General features: G+C 36.7%; 1 protein-coding gene across 2 annotated transcripts in view; it reads right to left on the bottom strand.

Annotated features, from left to right (window-relative positions):
- Window positions 1-215: 215 nt before the first annotated feature.
- Window positions 216-15,016, bottom strand: part of EPRS1 (glutamyl-prolyl-tRNA synthetase 1) — a 67,992-nt gene continuing 53,191 nt past the window's right edge. For both annotated transcript variants that reach the window (XM_057726515.1, XM_057726516.1), the window contains 9 exons: window positions 14,934-15,013; window positions 14,612-14,713; window positions 13,687-13,842; window positions 12,824-13,021; window positions 12,208-12,381; window positions 7,853-8,013; window positions 4,860-4,938; window positions 678-742; window positions 216-571 (listed from right to left, as the gene is read on the bottom strand). In XM_057726515.1, coding sequence (XP_057582498.1) covers window positions 421-571; window positions 678-742; window positions 4,860-4,938; window positions 7,853-8,013; window positions 12,208-12,381; window positions 12,824-13,021; window positions 13,687-13,842; window positions 14,612-14,713; window positions 14,934-15,013 — 1,166 coding nt within the window. In that variant the 3' untranslated portion in view covers window positions 216-420. The remainder of the gene's footprint in view (window positions 572-677; window positions 743-4,859; window positions 4,939-7,852; window positions 8,014-12,207; window positions 12,382-12,823; window positions 13,022-13,686; window positions 13,843-14,611; window positions 14,714-14,933; window positions 15,014-15,016) is intronic.

Below are 15,016 nucleotides of genomic sequence, written 5' to 3'. Positions count from 1 at the left end.
TGTGTGTTTTGCTTTTTAATCAGAGAGATTGAGGGCAATTTTAAATTCAGTAGGAGTTATGGAAAGTAAGTACTCCAGCACAGAAGACACAGGAAATGGTGGTTCAAGGTCTGAAACATGAGGGATACTTAGAACAGTTATCTTCATCTCTTCATAGGAATTTCCCTGTGGCACAGAATTCAGGTATTTTGGAAACAAATGAATATATGAAGCAGTATTAGTTTATGATATTTATTACTGGGGTTGTTTACAGAAAAGTCTCTTTTCCACTATTTAGGCATAAGAATAAGTATTTGTCTCGTGACCTCCTTTCAGGACTTTTATTTTAAAAAAATCATAAAACTGTCTATATCTGGGAAGATACTAGTATCAATTTTTTAAAAAGTGAGGAGGGTTGGAGATGGAGTTGTGTGTTACCCCTTAGTAACTACGACCAAACAAGGTGTAGAACTTGGCAGGGCTCTTGCCACAGACGCACTTGGCTCCAGGCTGCAGCTCACAGAGTGGTTTGAAGGGGATGCAAAGGCTTTTAGCTCCCATCGATGGGGCACCAGGTTCAAGATCTTGATCCCTGAAATTAAAAACATGTCAGAATTCCATTCATTTATACCATACATTTCTATTCTTTTTCATTGCACTACCTCACAGGTTTTACCTGTGAAATGTAATTATTTTACCTGGCAGTGGTCTTTTTGATCCAGTCTTCACAGTCAATTTCCCCACAGAATGGAATCTGAGCAATCTAATATGAAAAAGGAAAAATGTTCAGTATTTACAACTCCTTCTAGTCTATAAAAGGAACATTTTGAGTCCTCTACTAAACCTACAAGCAAAAAGGATAGGTCTCCCAGCCTTTTTTTAGGCCATGGTACCTTTGCAAACCTCCTAAGAACTTTGCTCAGAGGTACTTGAGATAAGAACGTTTTTCACTATCCCAAACCCACACATCATATAACATCTGGACATAACAAAGACATCTCTGCAACACACTTTATGTCCAAATAAACTGGCTGTAACATAGTGCTGAAGAGGAGGAACAAAGGGTGAATTTCAAATCTTCTTCATTTCAAATTTGCACTGCTGCCTGCTCTACCTGGCTACATGGTGATCAGGAGGATAGAGGCAACAGGACAAATAGTAAACTGATTTCCAAACTGTTGTTAAAAATAACAATCAAGTAAACTTCACTTTTATATAGCCTTACAAAAATAGCCATGCTGCTTTTAACATGTTTTAAGTAAGTGAATCATTTTTCAAGTCCAAGGGTATTTTAAAAGTAAAAAAAAAAAAAAAAAGTCAAAAATCATTTTGTATCAGAAACAAAAAATCTCTCAAATTTTCTTTCGTGGACCATACAGAATAATAGGCAGAATCAAGAGACCTGGGATTTTATCCAAATTTTGAAATTCACTGCCTACTGGAAAATCTCTAGTCCTAGGTTTTCTTTTGTAAAATGTGGATGCTGGACTAGACAAGATAAGATTTCTCACAGTTGTGAATCTTAAAATTTTCATAGCACGTCTACTTCAAAATGAGGCTTATCTGCAATAATAGTTATGCATTAGTCCTATAAAAAATTCCTGTTAGCAGCAGAGAGATCAAAGATGTGGAAAATCCCCAAACATTAGAAATGCTAGCTTAAAAGCAGCTAGAAGGTCACCCAGCTTCTTCCCCAACTTCCCATCAACTATTCCCAGCCACACCTTCCATGCTCTAGAGACCCTTCTGGAAACCCTTCCTTGCACTTGGGAGTTGGTTAAACATTTCTCAAAAGGCTTCTCTAAGAAGTAAAGCGAAAGTAAACAGAGATTACAAAAAACCAAGTAATTCAACAGGAGAATATTATTGCAGGGCCAGGAAGAGTTAGTTTTCTATGTCTCTTGTGCTGATTAAGCAAAATATGTTAGCCTAATTCCCAAAGTTGATAAACTGTTACTCTGTTACTCTGATGACAGGCTTTAAGACAATAAAGAGGTGGTCAATTTCTAGGCATGGTGGGTGGAGACAAATGGGTAAAGGGAGGGTGGAAGGGATGGTAGTAACAAGTATTTTGAAAAGTTTTAATATGTTTTAAAACATATACTTAAATTATATATTAAATTAACAATTATATAATTATTTTAAATATACAAATATTTTAATTAAATATACAAATATAAAATTAATAATTATTGGATATATAAATAAAATTTAAATATAGAAACTGTGTAATGAAAACTGAAGTAAAAACAAACTTAGAGTTATAAGAGCTGAAATAACACAAAGTTACTTCCCTGTATTGAAACTTGGTAAATCATTAGCATTTATACAAACAAAAAGTAGGAAAAAACTGTACATTCATAAAAGAACTGTTTAAAATTCATTACAAAAGACAGAATGGGGGGAAAACTTTAATCAGTCTCTAACTATGCAATGATAAAAATATTAAGACAATTACAAAGAACATTTCTGAATAATAAACTTAAATTTGGTTTCTTAGAAATTTTACTTTTATTAACTCACAACACAAAGCTATTTTTTTTATAACTTTCACAAATTTTACAGTAAGCAGTCTTTTCTTTTTTTCAAAAAAAAAAAAAAACAACACTAAGCCTTGAGAAGGTATTTCTAAAATAATAATTTTTAAAATTTAAAATGTGTAGCATGTGAACAATTTCAACTAAAGTTGTTATTAAATGTATTTGGACTCAAAGGATAATTCTGTAAAAAACCATGTTTTAATTCTTTATAGCTTCAAAGCAAAGTTGAGATAAGACCTGAAATTTCTTATTATTATACACATAATTCATTAATATGAAAGGAGAGCACGCATTTTAAGGCCATTTATTCAGCCATGGAAAGGTTTTTTACCTTTTTATCTTTTATTATTCCTACATCTATGTTTTAAAAAGACATAATCTTTTGCAATATATAATATCTTGAACTCTGCAGCAGAAAATTCTAATGATGAGAAATATTAATACTCAAAAATCATTGATCAATAGATTAATAATGTATGTCTACTATAGTAAGTATATGTTACTTATAAACGACATTTCTTTTTCATTTAATTAAGATCATTCCCTTGGAAAAATTTACTAAAATCAAGTCCTATAAATCAGATATAAATTTTTCATTTATACCAACAAGGAAGAGTAGAGACTCAAACTCTCACCTACATTCAAGTTCCAAAGATCTCTTCCTTCTTCTCCCCTCCCAGTAAATAGAACTTTATTTACAACAGCCTCAAAGCTTGCTTGATGGTCAGTCAGCATACCTAAGCTGACCAACAGGAGGCAAGATGTGGGATGAAACTGACTACTGAATACAAGAAACAAAATCTGCTTTGGTCTCAATGTGATCTTTGGACACACAACTAAAATACTAGAATCTGGTTCAAGGGAGATGTTGAAATCTCTCCTGTAGCTTATCTAATATTATAGGAAAAGATATGATTCCACTAATATCTGCTGAGATTCATTTCTTTGAAAGCAGTGGACTGACAGTTACTCTATTGATTTATTAACTCTTATGCAATGTCTTTAAGACTGTACTGCAAATTTTAAGTCAATAATTAATGAAACAAAAAATTATAAAAAATAAATTACAACGAAAGAAAAAATATACACAGAATCAGATGGCTATAGATCCTCCAGCCAGAGGGCTAGAAGAGAGATTAGAAGTATGTAGTTTGAAGTCACATGACAAATTATGGAAACCAGAAAGGGGGAAGATTACAAGGTCCATAAACCAAGGATAACAGAAGACTAAATACTGAAGAGTTACGGATCTGAAGGGGATTTTGATTCTATTTTATACTCATTTTACAGATTAGTAAACTGAGAGCCAGAGAGATTAACATTTTCTCAGCTCATGCAGTAAGAGACACATTAGGGGGGAATGGACATAACCAAGCAAATTTTGTCTTATACCCTCAGCATGAATTAAAAAAAAAAAAGATACAGAGGAAACTACATTAACATATTTTTGACCAGAGACATATTACGGCCAGGCATTAGTTTCTGCAAAAATCCCCTGGTCAGTTAATGTAAAGCTAAATCAGAAGTGAGATCTAAATTCTAATACCAGGTCTGCTTCTATACAGCTCGGGGTAATTTATTTAGACTCTGGCCCATGGTTTTCTCATTTATAACCTGGGGACACAGGACTGGCTGTATAATCAAACACATGCACTGAAATACTAAAGTTCATAAGTGACTCATTCCAGTAATTAATAATTTTGCAAATCAAGACCTCTTCTTTATGAAAATTAAGTTTTAGCTGCGAACATCTGCATACACAAAACACATAAAGCTAATAAAATCTTAAAGGGACATTAGGGAAACCTGTTTAGTTTTAAGGAATCCAGAAGTACACACTCATTCTCAAAAACAGGCTTAGAAATGAGTAATACGTTTCACTTATTCAGAAAGTTCAATCAATTAAGATCTAGGTAAGTATATATGCTCAGAGACTAGAAACAGGCCTTCCTTATTTTAGGAATCTGCACACCGCATTTCTAAAACTAGAACAATGCTTACTTTAGGAACTTGAACTTATATCAAACTGAGAAAACAAAACTGAAATTTATCAATAATGAAAATATCAGGGGTCATACAGAATGAATTTTGTTCAGCTAGCATAATGAGCATGAGAAAAAAAACTCTTACATAATCAGTTCACAGCGTTATTCAAAAATGATAAAATGTTGTAATGCTGCAGGAAGACAGTGGGAAACAGCATGTAATGCTGAGTAATATATAATCCTTTTGTATGACAGGCTTTGAAAAAGGGATTAACATCATGCATAAATTCAATGAGTCTTTAAATACCATTTATTGAAATATGTTTATATTTAAAACTTTGCAGACATCTCTCACCTTCCCAGAATCGAGCTCCCTCTGAAAGTCCTCCATTGTATTAGCCACAACCATATGAGTCTTAAGGTCTTCAGAAGCTCTATCAAGCAATTAGAAAAGAGTACATATTTTTTCTTATTAATATGACAAAGTTTTTTTTTTAATGGAATAATTTAATGAAAGAATAATAACCTGGAAGTGAGAAGAACTCAATATGAACCTCAGCTTGGTCTCTAGCAGTGACATTCAGTAACTCTCAGCTCATCATTGCATTACTGTCAACATTAAATGAATGGAGGAGTTGCAAAGCACACACAGGTGACAATTACTTTTGTAATCACCATCAAATCTCCACTGATCAACATTCTAATTCCTGGCTTAACCACTTATTACCTACAAGAGTCTGTGTTATTATTTAAACCTCTCTGGTCTTAGTTTTCCCCTCTATAAAATTGTAAAAATACTCAAATCTAACTACCATATCAAATTGTTGTGAGAATCAAATACAAAGGCATGAAAATGTTTAAAAAAGGAAAAACATAAATATACATTATCTGAGCTATTTTCACATACTATGTAAGTCTTTTGTAAGAATCCAGGTTTCAGAAATGAAAATAAATACTATTCTCTTCCACACTCAAAGTCACACATTACATGAGATGGTGACCATGGAAGAGAGGGCTTATTTTTCTTTTCTGAACCTCAGGGCTCAACTGTGTGAACCCTGGTAACTGTCCACCAAATTCGTTTCCCTTTCTTCCAATGCTTTTGCAGTGAGGTGGGCCCAAGTGACTAAGTTATAGCCAATGAGATGCACAGAAAGGAACATGCCACTTCCCAGGGTGAAGCCTTAAGGAGGGAGCAAAATGCACCTTTAAGCAACTTACATTAATAAATTTACTGAATAAAAAATGTCAACAAAAAAACCTGTTTTTTAGCCAATAAGTGGTGGTTTTCCAACCAGGGGTGGTACATTTGAATCACAGAGAAAGCATTTTAACACTACAGATAACCAGAAGGTATCTTAAAACTAATGAATCAGAATCTATAGGTTCGAAGTTCAAGTAAGTTTGTTCCCAAAGCTCCCTGGTGACTCTGTGGAGAATCTCTGGAAAAGAACCACTGCACTGAGAGCACTAGTCGCATGGCAGCAACAAGGACAGGCAGCTCTCTCATCTTTCGTCTCGAACAGTATCACCTGTTCTGCATTCAGATGAACTTCACATGAATTATGCATTTGTAGGCCAAATAAATCCGTGAAGTAACCCCTCAAGACACGTATTATCATTCACATTTTAGGGTAAGCAAACCAAGAGAAGCAAAGTCACTTGCCTAAAAATCACATGAATAAGCACCAAGGCCAAGGTTAAAATTGGTTCACTTCTTAAATGCAAGATTTATTGAATATGAATATGAATCAGGCACAAGGTATTAGAAGATAAACGAGTAAGATGCAGGCACTACCCTCCCCACCAAACTGAGCCTCTATCCCCAGTGGCCACGGGCCTTCCTCTCGACTTCAGGTGGGAGGGAAAGAAAATAATCTTCTGGTGTCTCTGCCTTGAGATCTGTGATTCTAAAAGTCCCCTCTCCAGAGGTCAGGGCAGCCCCGAGGCCTCCCCTTGCCCCCAGTCCCAATCAAGAGGTTCTTAGCCTTCCCAGATGTAGAGAACAAACATATGGACATTGGCGGGGGGGGGGGGGGGTTGGGGTGGGATGAATGGGATGAATTGGGAGATTGGGATTACTAATAAGAAAAAATATCAAATTGTACACTTTGAATACATGCAGTTTATTATATGTCAATTATATCTCAATAAAAGTTCTTAAAAAAAAAAAAAGAGAGGTTCTTAGCCTTGGTGATACATCATATCACCTGGGGAGTGCTGAATACTCAGGTGCCAGGCCCACACCAGACCAATTAAATTAACACCTCTTGGGGAAGGTCCCAGGTATGCGTAGCTTGAAAAGCTCCCCAGGTGCTACTAATATGTATCCAACAGCTGAGAATCAACGCTTTTGTCCCTCAAATTTTATATATCATAAAAGCCTAGATCTAAAATTAACCCTAATTAGTTAACCTGCAAACCTAGTAGGAAGCAGCAAGCATACAGAAAAACAATCATAATACAAGTCAAAAAGCACAAAGAGAAAGGCCAATTAAAAACCACAGGAGTGGGACTTCCCTGGTAGCACCATGGTTAAGAATCTGCTCGCCAGTGCAGGGAACACAGGTTGGATCCCTGGTCCAGGAAGATCCCACATGCCAAGGAGCGACTAAGCCCATGTGCCACAACTACTGAGCCTGTGCTCTAGAGCCCTCAAGCCACAACTATTGAGCCCACGTGCCACTACTACAGATGCCTGAGAGCCTAGAGCTCGTGCTCCACAAGAGAAGCCACCACAATGAGAAGTCCGTGCAGCACAATGAAGAGTAGCCCTCACTCACAGCAACTAGAGAAAGCCCACGTGCAGCAATGAAGACGCAATGCGGCAAATAAATAAATTAAAAAAAAAAAAAAAAAAAAAAGAACCATAGGAGTTCACGGGCTTCCCTGGTGGCGCAGTGGTTAAAAATTCGCCTGCCAGTGCAGGGGACACAGGTTCAATCCCTGGCCGGGGAAGATCCCACATGCCTCGGAACAACTAAGCCCGTGTGCCACAACTACTGAGGCTGCGCTCTAGAGCCCGTGAACCACAACTACTGAGCCCACCTGCTGCAACTACTGAAGCCCACACTCCACAACAAGAGAAGCCACAGCACTGAGAAGCCCACGCACTACAACAAAGAGCAGCCCCTGCTCACCACAACCAGAGAAAGCCCGCACACAGCAACCAAGACCCAATACGGCCAAAAATAAAATAAGTAAATTTATATATATATATAAAACCCATAGGAGTTCAGAGGGAAAGATTACTACCACTTGTTGGGGCAATCAAAGGATTCCTTGGTATAGATCTCAAAAGCTGAGCACGATGTGAAGATGAGAGACAAGCAACTCTAAGGAACTGACCGGGTAAAGAGGTTAACATGGATGTCTTCCAAAATAGCATGAAGTTTCGTCTCAGCCTCATTTTCAGCAACTGTCAGCTTTTCTCCAGTGTCTCGTCTGACAGCAACAAACTGACAGCTCTTCATATCACGCGGCCCAACTTCAAGTCTAATTGGAACTCCCTAGGAAATAAAAAAGGCAGTTAAACATAATACATGCGTGTCTCCAATTGAATATACAGACTTATTCCATGGCTTTATCTACTATAAATCATAAAAATCCAAAACACAAAGAGAGAAGCAAACCACTTTAAAAAGTAGGTAATATTTCTGAGATATTACAGAAACCTACTCCAATGAGAAGGCATAAACCCAAGGAAAGAAGGTACTACTCGAGTGGTTCTGAGCTAAGAGTTTAATGGGGAAACATAAGGGTTCCTGTGGTTGTCTAGCTCAGTGTTCCTAACTTTTCTCACGTAACAGCATACATGGAAAATTACACTTGCATGGCACACGGGGGTTACCACAGAAGGCTTATTGAAGCTAAAGCCTCCCCAAGCCACCTCGGCACATCCTTGACTCATTCAGGGCACGTGGCATGCTTTGGTTGGGAAGCACCAAGCATCAGAATCTCTGAAGGGCTTGTCAAAGCACAGACTGCTGGGCCCCACTGCCCGAGTTTCGGATCACATAGGTCCAGCAAAGGGGCCTGAGAATTTACATTTCTAACAATTTCCCAGGTGATGCTGGGACTGCACTTTGAGAACCACTCCCCAGTAGCCTATGGTTTTTACAGAGGAGCTCAAGGACTGTATGCAAGTTTTCACCTTGTGAATGTTCAGTCCTTGTGAATGCACACAATGAGTCTGTTCTGTGAGTGGGTTAAGGCTTAGAGAGACCTCACTTTCAGGGCCTAGGACCTTACCTGACAAACAGTAGGTTTTTAACCAATTTTTTTTTTTTGACAGTGATCCTCTAAAACTAATTTGGGGTTTTCAAATTTAATTCAGGAAACTATACAAGGTTTAGCTGATCAGTGGTCCCCCAAATCAAAGGAAAAAATTTAAATGTTACTCTAGCAAAAATGGTTCACCCCTAGAGAAGATTCATTTTATAAACTAATGAACACTCTGGAACAACATACTATATACTATTACATTATTTTACTGTTTTCCTTTATCCAGTGCATGAATGTGTAAGAAACAGTGTTAAGTACAATGAGATTTAAAAGATGAATGAGAAAGAGATCCTGTCCTCAAGAAGCTTCGTGTTTTGCAGGGTAAATAAGGCATGCATACAAATAATAAAAATCAGTACAGAAAATCAACAGTGGGAGACTATGCTCAGCCGGAAGAGAGAAGAAAAGTTACTGGTGAAAGCAAAAATTAATGAGTAAATTCACCAAAACTGAAGAACATTCTATAAAATAACTGACCTATATTTACAAAAATGTCAATGCCATGAATGACAAAGAAAGGCCAAGGAACTACTCCTGATTAAAGGCATGGCAATGAAATGCAACAGGACTACATCCTATACTGGGAAAGGTATAGAGAGCTCTATACTGGGACAGCTCAGAGCAGGGTGTCGAAGCTGGAGCCAAGTAAGAAGGTATCTTCACAGGAGAACAGCCTGGCACGGGGTGTCAGAGCCCACGGGGGATGAGCAGGGCATTCACGCAGGGGAGTGGGTGGCAACGGAAATGAGAGTGGATGAACACAGGGGGACTGATCAAACAAACATATTGAGGACAATTTAAATACAGAATAGGAGAAAACTATAGACTTGGTCATGTGGGTTGTGACTGGAACTGAAGGTATCAATGTGAACTCACGGTTATCAAATTATATAGATGGATACTGAAAGAAAGATGTAAAATACACGTGAGTACGTATGTGCATAAGGGCACGTGTGCGTGTGTGTGTGTGTCTGTGTGTGTGTGTACAGGCGTACCCACATTCCACAGCTCCATCTACTGAGAAGGCTTGGAAGCAGCTAGAGCTCAAGAGTGATGAGTACACCCGCACTAAATACCATTCTTTCCTAAAAAGAACCAGGGCTTCTTAGAGATATGGCTAAATGCAGAGCTGGGGGAGAGAGAAAGCACAAGATAAACCCTATGAGATCTTGTGCCAAAAAGCAAGGATGTGCTCAAAGAACACAAAAGTTAGCTTTAAGGCATCCTACTGATCAAAGACAATTTGAGCATCAAAATAAATAACAACAGTAATAGATTATAACCCACTGAACAATATCAGAATCCATGGGTCCATAAAAAAGTTTAATTAATTGATTAAAAAGCTAGTGAGAAATGCACTGTGTCAAGACCATGATGATCAAAGAAAAACTGAGGAACTACTCCAGACTGAGACTAAAGGGACATGATAACTACATGCAACACATGATTTTGAACAACTATAGATCCTTCTGCCATGAAGAACACTAGTGGGACAACTCACAAAAACCTGAATGGGTCCTAGAATTAGATGGAAATAACGTGTCAATGTTAACATCGTGATTTTGTTGGCTATGTTGGGATTATACAGGAGAACATGTTTGTAGAGTGATGGGGCATCAAGGTAGCATCTTATTTTCAAATGGTTCAGGCAGGAAAATTTTTTTTGTACTGTATTTCCTCAATTGTAAATTTCTGACTGTTTCTTGATAAAAAATTTTATAACCCAAGTGGAAGAAACAGCACAAGCAAAGACACAGAGGTGGAAAAACAGAGAGACTGAGAAGAGAGAAAAGATCTATGAAAGGAGATAAAAGAAAACAAAAGTGGAAAGATCATCTGAGGCCAAGTTATAGAAGAGGCATGTATTTTGCTGGTAGTTTTTCTAAGTAACTAGCTATGAATTTACTTATAAAGGACTCTTTTTCAACAGCAACACAAAATTCTCTTAATGAACCAACACAGTAAAAAGAAAAGTAATTCACTCATATTATTTTTCCCTTTCTACCTCCTATTTTCCCCTATTTTCTAAAGAAGAGTTAATGGGAGTCACTGGATCCTAGTCTGGCAACCAAACCACACACCTCATTTATTAACCTGGGTAAGCCTCACAATACATACATACATTCTCACACACACACACGCACCAACTTTAGAAAGTGAATCACTAGCGAATAAATATGAATCTAGATTTCCCAAACTGTTTCCTTTCCTCGGGAATTCTTGGCATTAAATGTACTAGCAGTACTTTTCACTGGCTAATGAACTCTATTTTTCAGCGTTCTTTAATTTTTGGCATCAAGTTTAGAACTTAGGCACTTTGTTTTCTCTTCCAAGTATTGTAGACAAGGAAGCCGTAGCAGAGACAACTCATACTAAGATGCCTCCCCCACACAGTACAGGTTCACCAGGGTACTGAAAAGAAGAGTGACAAAGTCAAGTCAGTCCCAGGAGGAGTGAGATGAAAGAGGAAGGGAAAGAGGAGAGATATAGAAGTTAAGTGTGGATGACTCCCGCCCCCCCCCCATTTCAATCCAGCTAGTAGCAAGGAATAGGTTTCTTTCTGGTACCTCAGGCAAGTACAAATGGGTTTAGATATGGTATTACTGCAATCACACAACTGCTATTTCCAAGTAAGTAAAAAAGACTGCAATTAAAAGGAAATAACACAAAGAAAATATTCACCTTTAAAGTCTTCGTTAAAGGTAAGAGAATATGTAAAGGAAAAAATATACTACAAAAAGGAAAGCAATATTGATATAACTACTACTCTTGAGCACAGATTTATCTTAGGGGCCATTTAAAACAAAGTGATAAAGATTAGCAACTTTGGGAATCCAACATGTATTTACACTGGATAATCCCAGTATTGCTAAGCTTCCATATCTGAAAGCTTGAACCTGCAATCTCACTACATCTTCTCATCCATTGCCTATAATATGAGTTTATAAATTCTTGACTCCCAATTGCTAGTTCTAACAAGATTTCTTGTTTCATCATAAGAAAAAAAGTTAAATCCCAGAAGTTTGAAAAATGGAATAAAGAATACAAATCATCTATTAATGACAATGTGCAATAAAGAAAAGTTGTATCAAAAGCATTAAACCAGAATTTAGAACAGCCTTGAATATACAAAATAAAAACCAACAAACTGCTATGAACAATGTGGTGTGAAACACCAAGAATGAAATTACTCTCTGATTAGCTGTAACAGTGACAGCTAGTTGATGCCCATGCACCACTATTCTGATAGTCTTACTATTTAAATAACATTTATTTTACGAATTCTTGATATAAATATTTTAATACAACCACATGAGATTTATTAATCATAAACAAGGTCTTCAAGATCATTTTTATTCTAATGTAACAAAAATCCAAACTGGGAGTGTGGGAGTAAAATATGCAACTCAAGAACTTACCTTGAGCTCCCAGTGATTGAATTTCCAACCTGGTGAATAGTTATCTCGCAAATCAACTCTAACTCGAATATTAACACTGAGTAACCGCCTTCGATAATCATTGCATTTTGCAATCAGAGCATCTCTGTCTTCTTCAGAAAGTGCATTTGTGATGCCACAAGGAATAACCACCACCTAGAATCCAGCACAATATCACAAACTTATACAAAAGTAATAAAGTCACATCACCACATAGTATCCAGGAGTCAAAGCCACCTAGTGACTATAAATCTTCACACAAATGAACTAGTGTGGTTTCTAATCTGCACAGAATATCTAGCAACTAGCTGTATATTGTTTTTCCATGCTAAATGCATTTCTGTTTTTCATTTAACCTATTATGAATCATTATTCAAATAATTTCTGAAAGTTTTATAAAGTAGGTAAAAAAATTAAGAGTAAAATACTGTAACACAATTAAAACACAGTTACACAATACTGAGGTCTAGACTGTATTCTGTTGTTTCTATGTCAGCAAAATCTACCTGAATGACATTTGGAAAAATCACACTTTTAAATTTTCTTTACTAAATATGGCTTGTGTAAGAGAAATGATAAACAGAAATATCTTCCTTACCTGAACACAGGCTACACGGGGTGGTAATACTAAGCCCATGTTGTCTCCATGAACCATGGTCATAACACCAATAGTTCTAGTTGTCAGGCCCCAGGAGTTTTGATAGGCAAATTGCTTCTCTCCTGGTGTCTTTGGATCTTCAAAAATGATTTCAAACATTTTAGAAAAATTCTGTCCTAAATGATGTGATGTTGCTCCCTAAAACAGAGAAACACATCTTTCAATTTTAATAACCTATTATGCCTTTAAAAATAATTACTATAAGATCACACATCTTAAAATGGCACTAGACGTGCTTTATATTCCCTTTTTTTTCTTGTTTTTCAATTTTTATTTTTTTTAATTTGTATTTTTGCCATGCTGTGGCATACTGGATCTTCGTTCCCCAACCACGGATTGAACCCGCAGGCCCTGCAGTGGAAGTGCAGAGTCTTAACCACTGGACCGCCAGGGAAGTCCCTCATTCTTGTTTTTCAGGTGTCCTACTAGATGGTCAAGTCTTCCCTTATTTTTTATATTAAACACATTTTTAAAGCATAACTGATACAACAGAGACTAACATTAATCAAAAAATATTACAGTAGCGTACAGCTATGAGCATCCTCTTTCATAAGAATAACTTTAATTACAAAGATTTTTTTAAAAATCCATGCTTTGGTAACTCAGGATGCAAGCCTTAACTTAACTGACTTGGACATTCAGGGGGAATAGGACATATTGGCCTGAAATTATAATATGGCCTAGAAGCATGTGATATACTGATTTTTTAAGAGTCCACTTCTCTGATGACAGAAAAAACTTATCAGGTCTGCCCACAGGCTATGCTTAGAGTCACCTAGGAATCCTATGCAGCAGTATGATACCTGGATAGCTCTTCCACTAGCAGATATAAATGTTTCTACTGTAGTTGTGTAGTCTCCTCCCGCAAATTTCTCCTTTTCAGTCTTTCTTCCCTTTACAACAGGAATTGCCAGGAGTTCTTCATATACCTGAGCATATAAGTCAAGTATCTGCAAAACCTGTAACAATATTTTAAATGTAAACGTGTTCAAATTTATGGTATATTTTTTGATTACAGATCTATAAAACTATACTATTTAAAACTAATTGTGGAGGGAAAAGCACTTCAAACATCCAAAAAAATTTTTTATGGAAAGGTTAAAGGAGCCAGTGTGAATTTATTAAGACATTCAACAAAGCAGTATGCAAAGAAGTTGAATAATTTTTTAAAATGTACATAAATTTACAGTGTTAAGAGAAAATAAATGCTTATGAAAGATACATAGTAACCAGGGTGAAAATCTCCTGAAGAATAATTTTACCCATGGGATTATAATTTCTTCTATATACTGAAGTCCAAAACTATTTTCACCTGAAAATTTAAAACAGCACATTTTCTAATAAAATTTCAATAAGCAGTTTAAGTCTGTTATATTGGAATTAACTTGTTTTTTCTTTTAACGGGATACATTTTTAGGGAACAAAATAATTTATACAAGGAAATTATCTTTTAATATCATTTTGAGGTCAGATCAAATTTCAACTTACAGTTATTTATTAAATGATTATTATGCAAATAAGACAGCACTGCATTACTTACACCTGGGGGGAAGAAAAGCACAGCCTGGACAAAGAATTAGAACTTTTTTTTTTTTTGCAGCACCATGAAGCTTGCAGGATCTTAGTTCCCCGACCAAGGACTGAACTGGGGTCCTCGGCAGTGAAAGTGTGAGGTCCTAACCGTTGGACTGCCAGGGAACTCCCAGAACATGGAAGACAACTTTTTACCTCATCTGCTGCTTCTTCAAACGTAGCAAATGCACTGTGCCCTTCCTGCCAAAGGAATTCACGAGTACGTAGGAAAGGCTGAGGATGCTTGAACTCCCAACGCTGGAAGAGGCAAAAACACAGTTTGATCACTAGAGAGCGCTTTTCAATTTTTAGTAACAACTTTATGTGGTAAATAATCAGAAATCATAATTGTGATCCAAAATACTTCAAAAATGCTTCCATACTCCTAAATCCTTTGAATAGAAAAATAAGGGAAAAAATGTGTTTTTCAAAAATGAATGAGAATAATGAAAGAATATAAGAAGAGATGTGCACCTACCACCACATTGCACCACTGATTGAGCCTGATGGGCAAGTCTCTGTGGGACTGCACCCACTTCGCATATGCAGGATACATTACTG

This window comes from Hippopotamus amphibius, chromosome 3, assembly GCF_030028045.1.
Source record: "Hippopotamus amphibius kiboko isolate mHipAmp2 chromosome 3, mHipAmp2.hap2, whole genome shotgun sequence".
NCBI lineage: Eukaryota > Metazoa > Chordata > Mammalia > Artiodactyla > Hippopotamidae > Hippopotamus > Hippopotamus amphibius.
The sequence above is the reverse complement of the archived record's forward strand: the minus strand, read 5'-3'. Positions and strand labels throughout refer to the sequence as shown.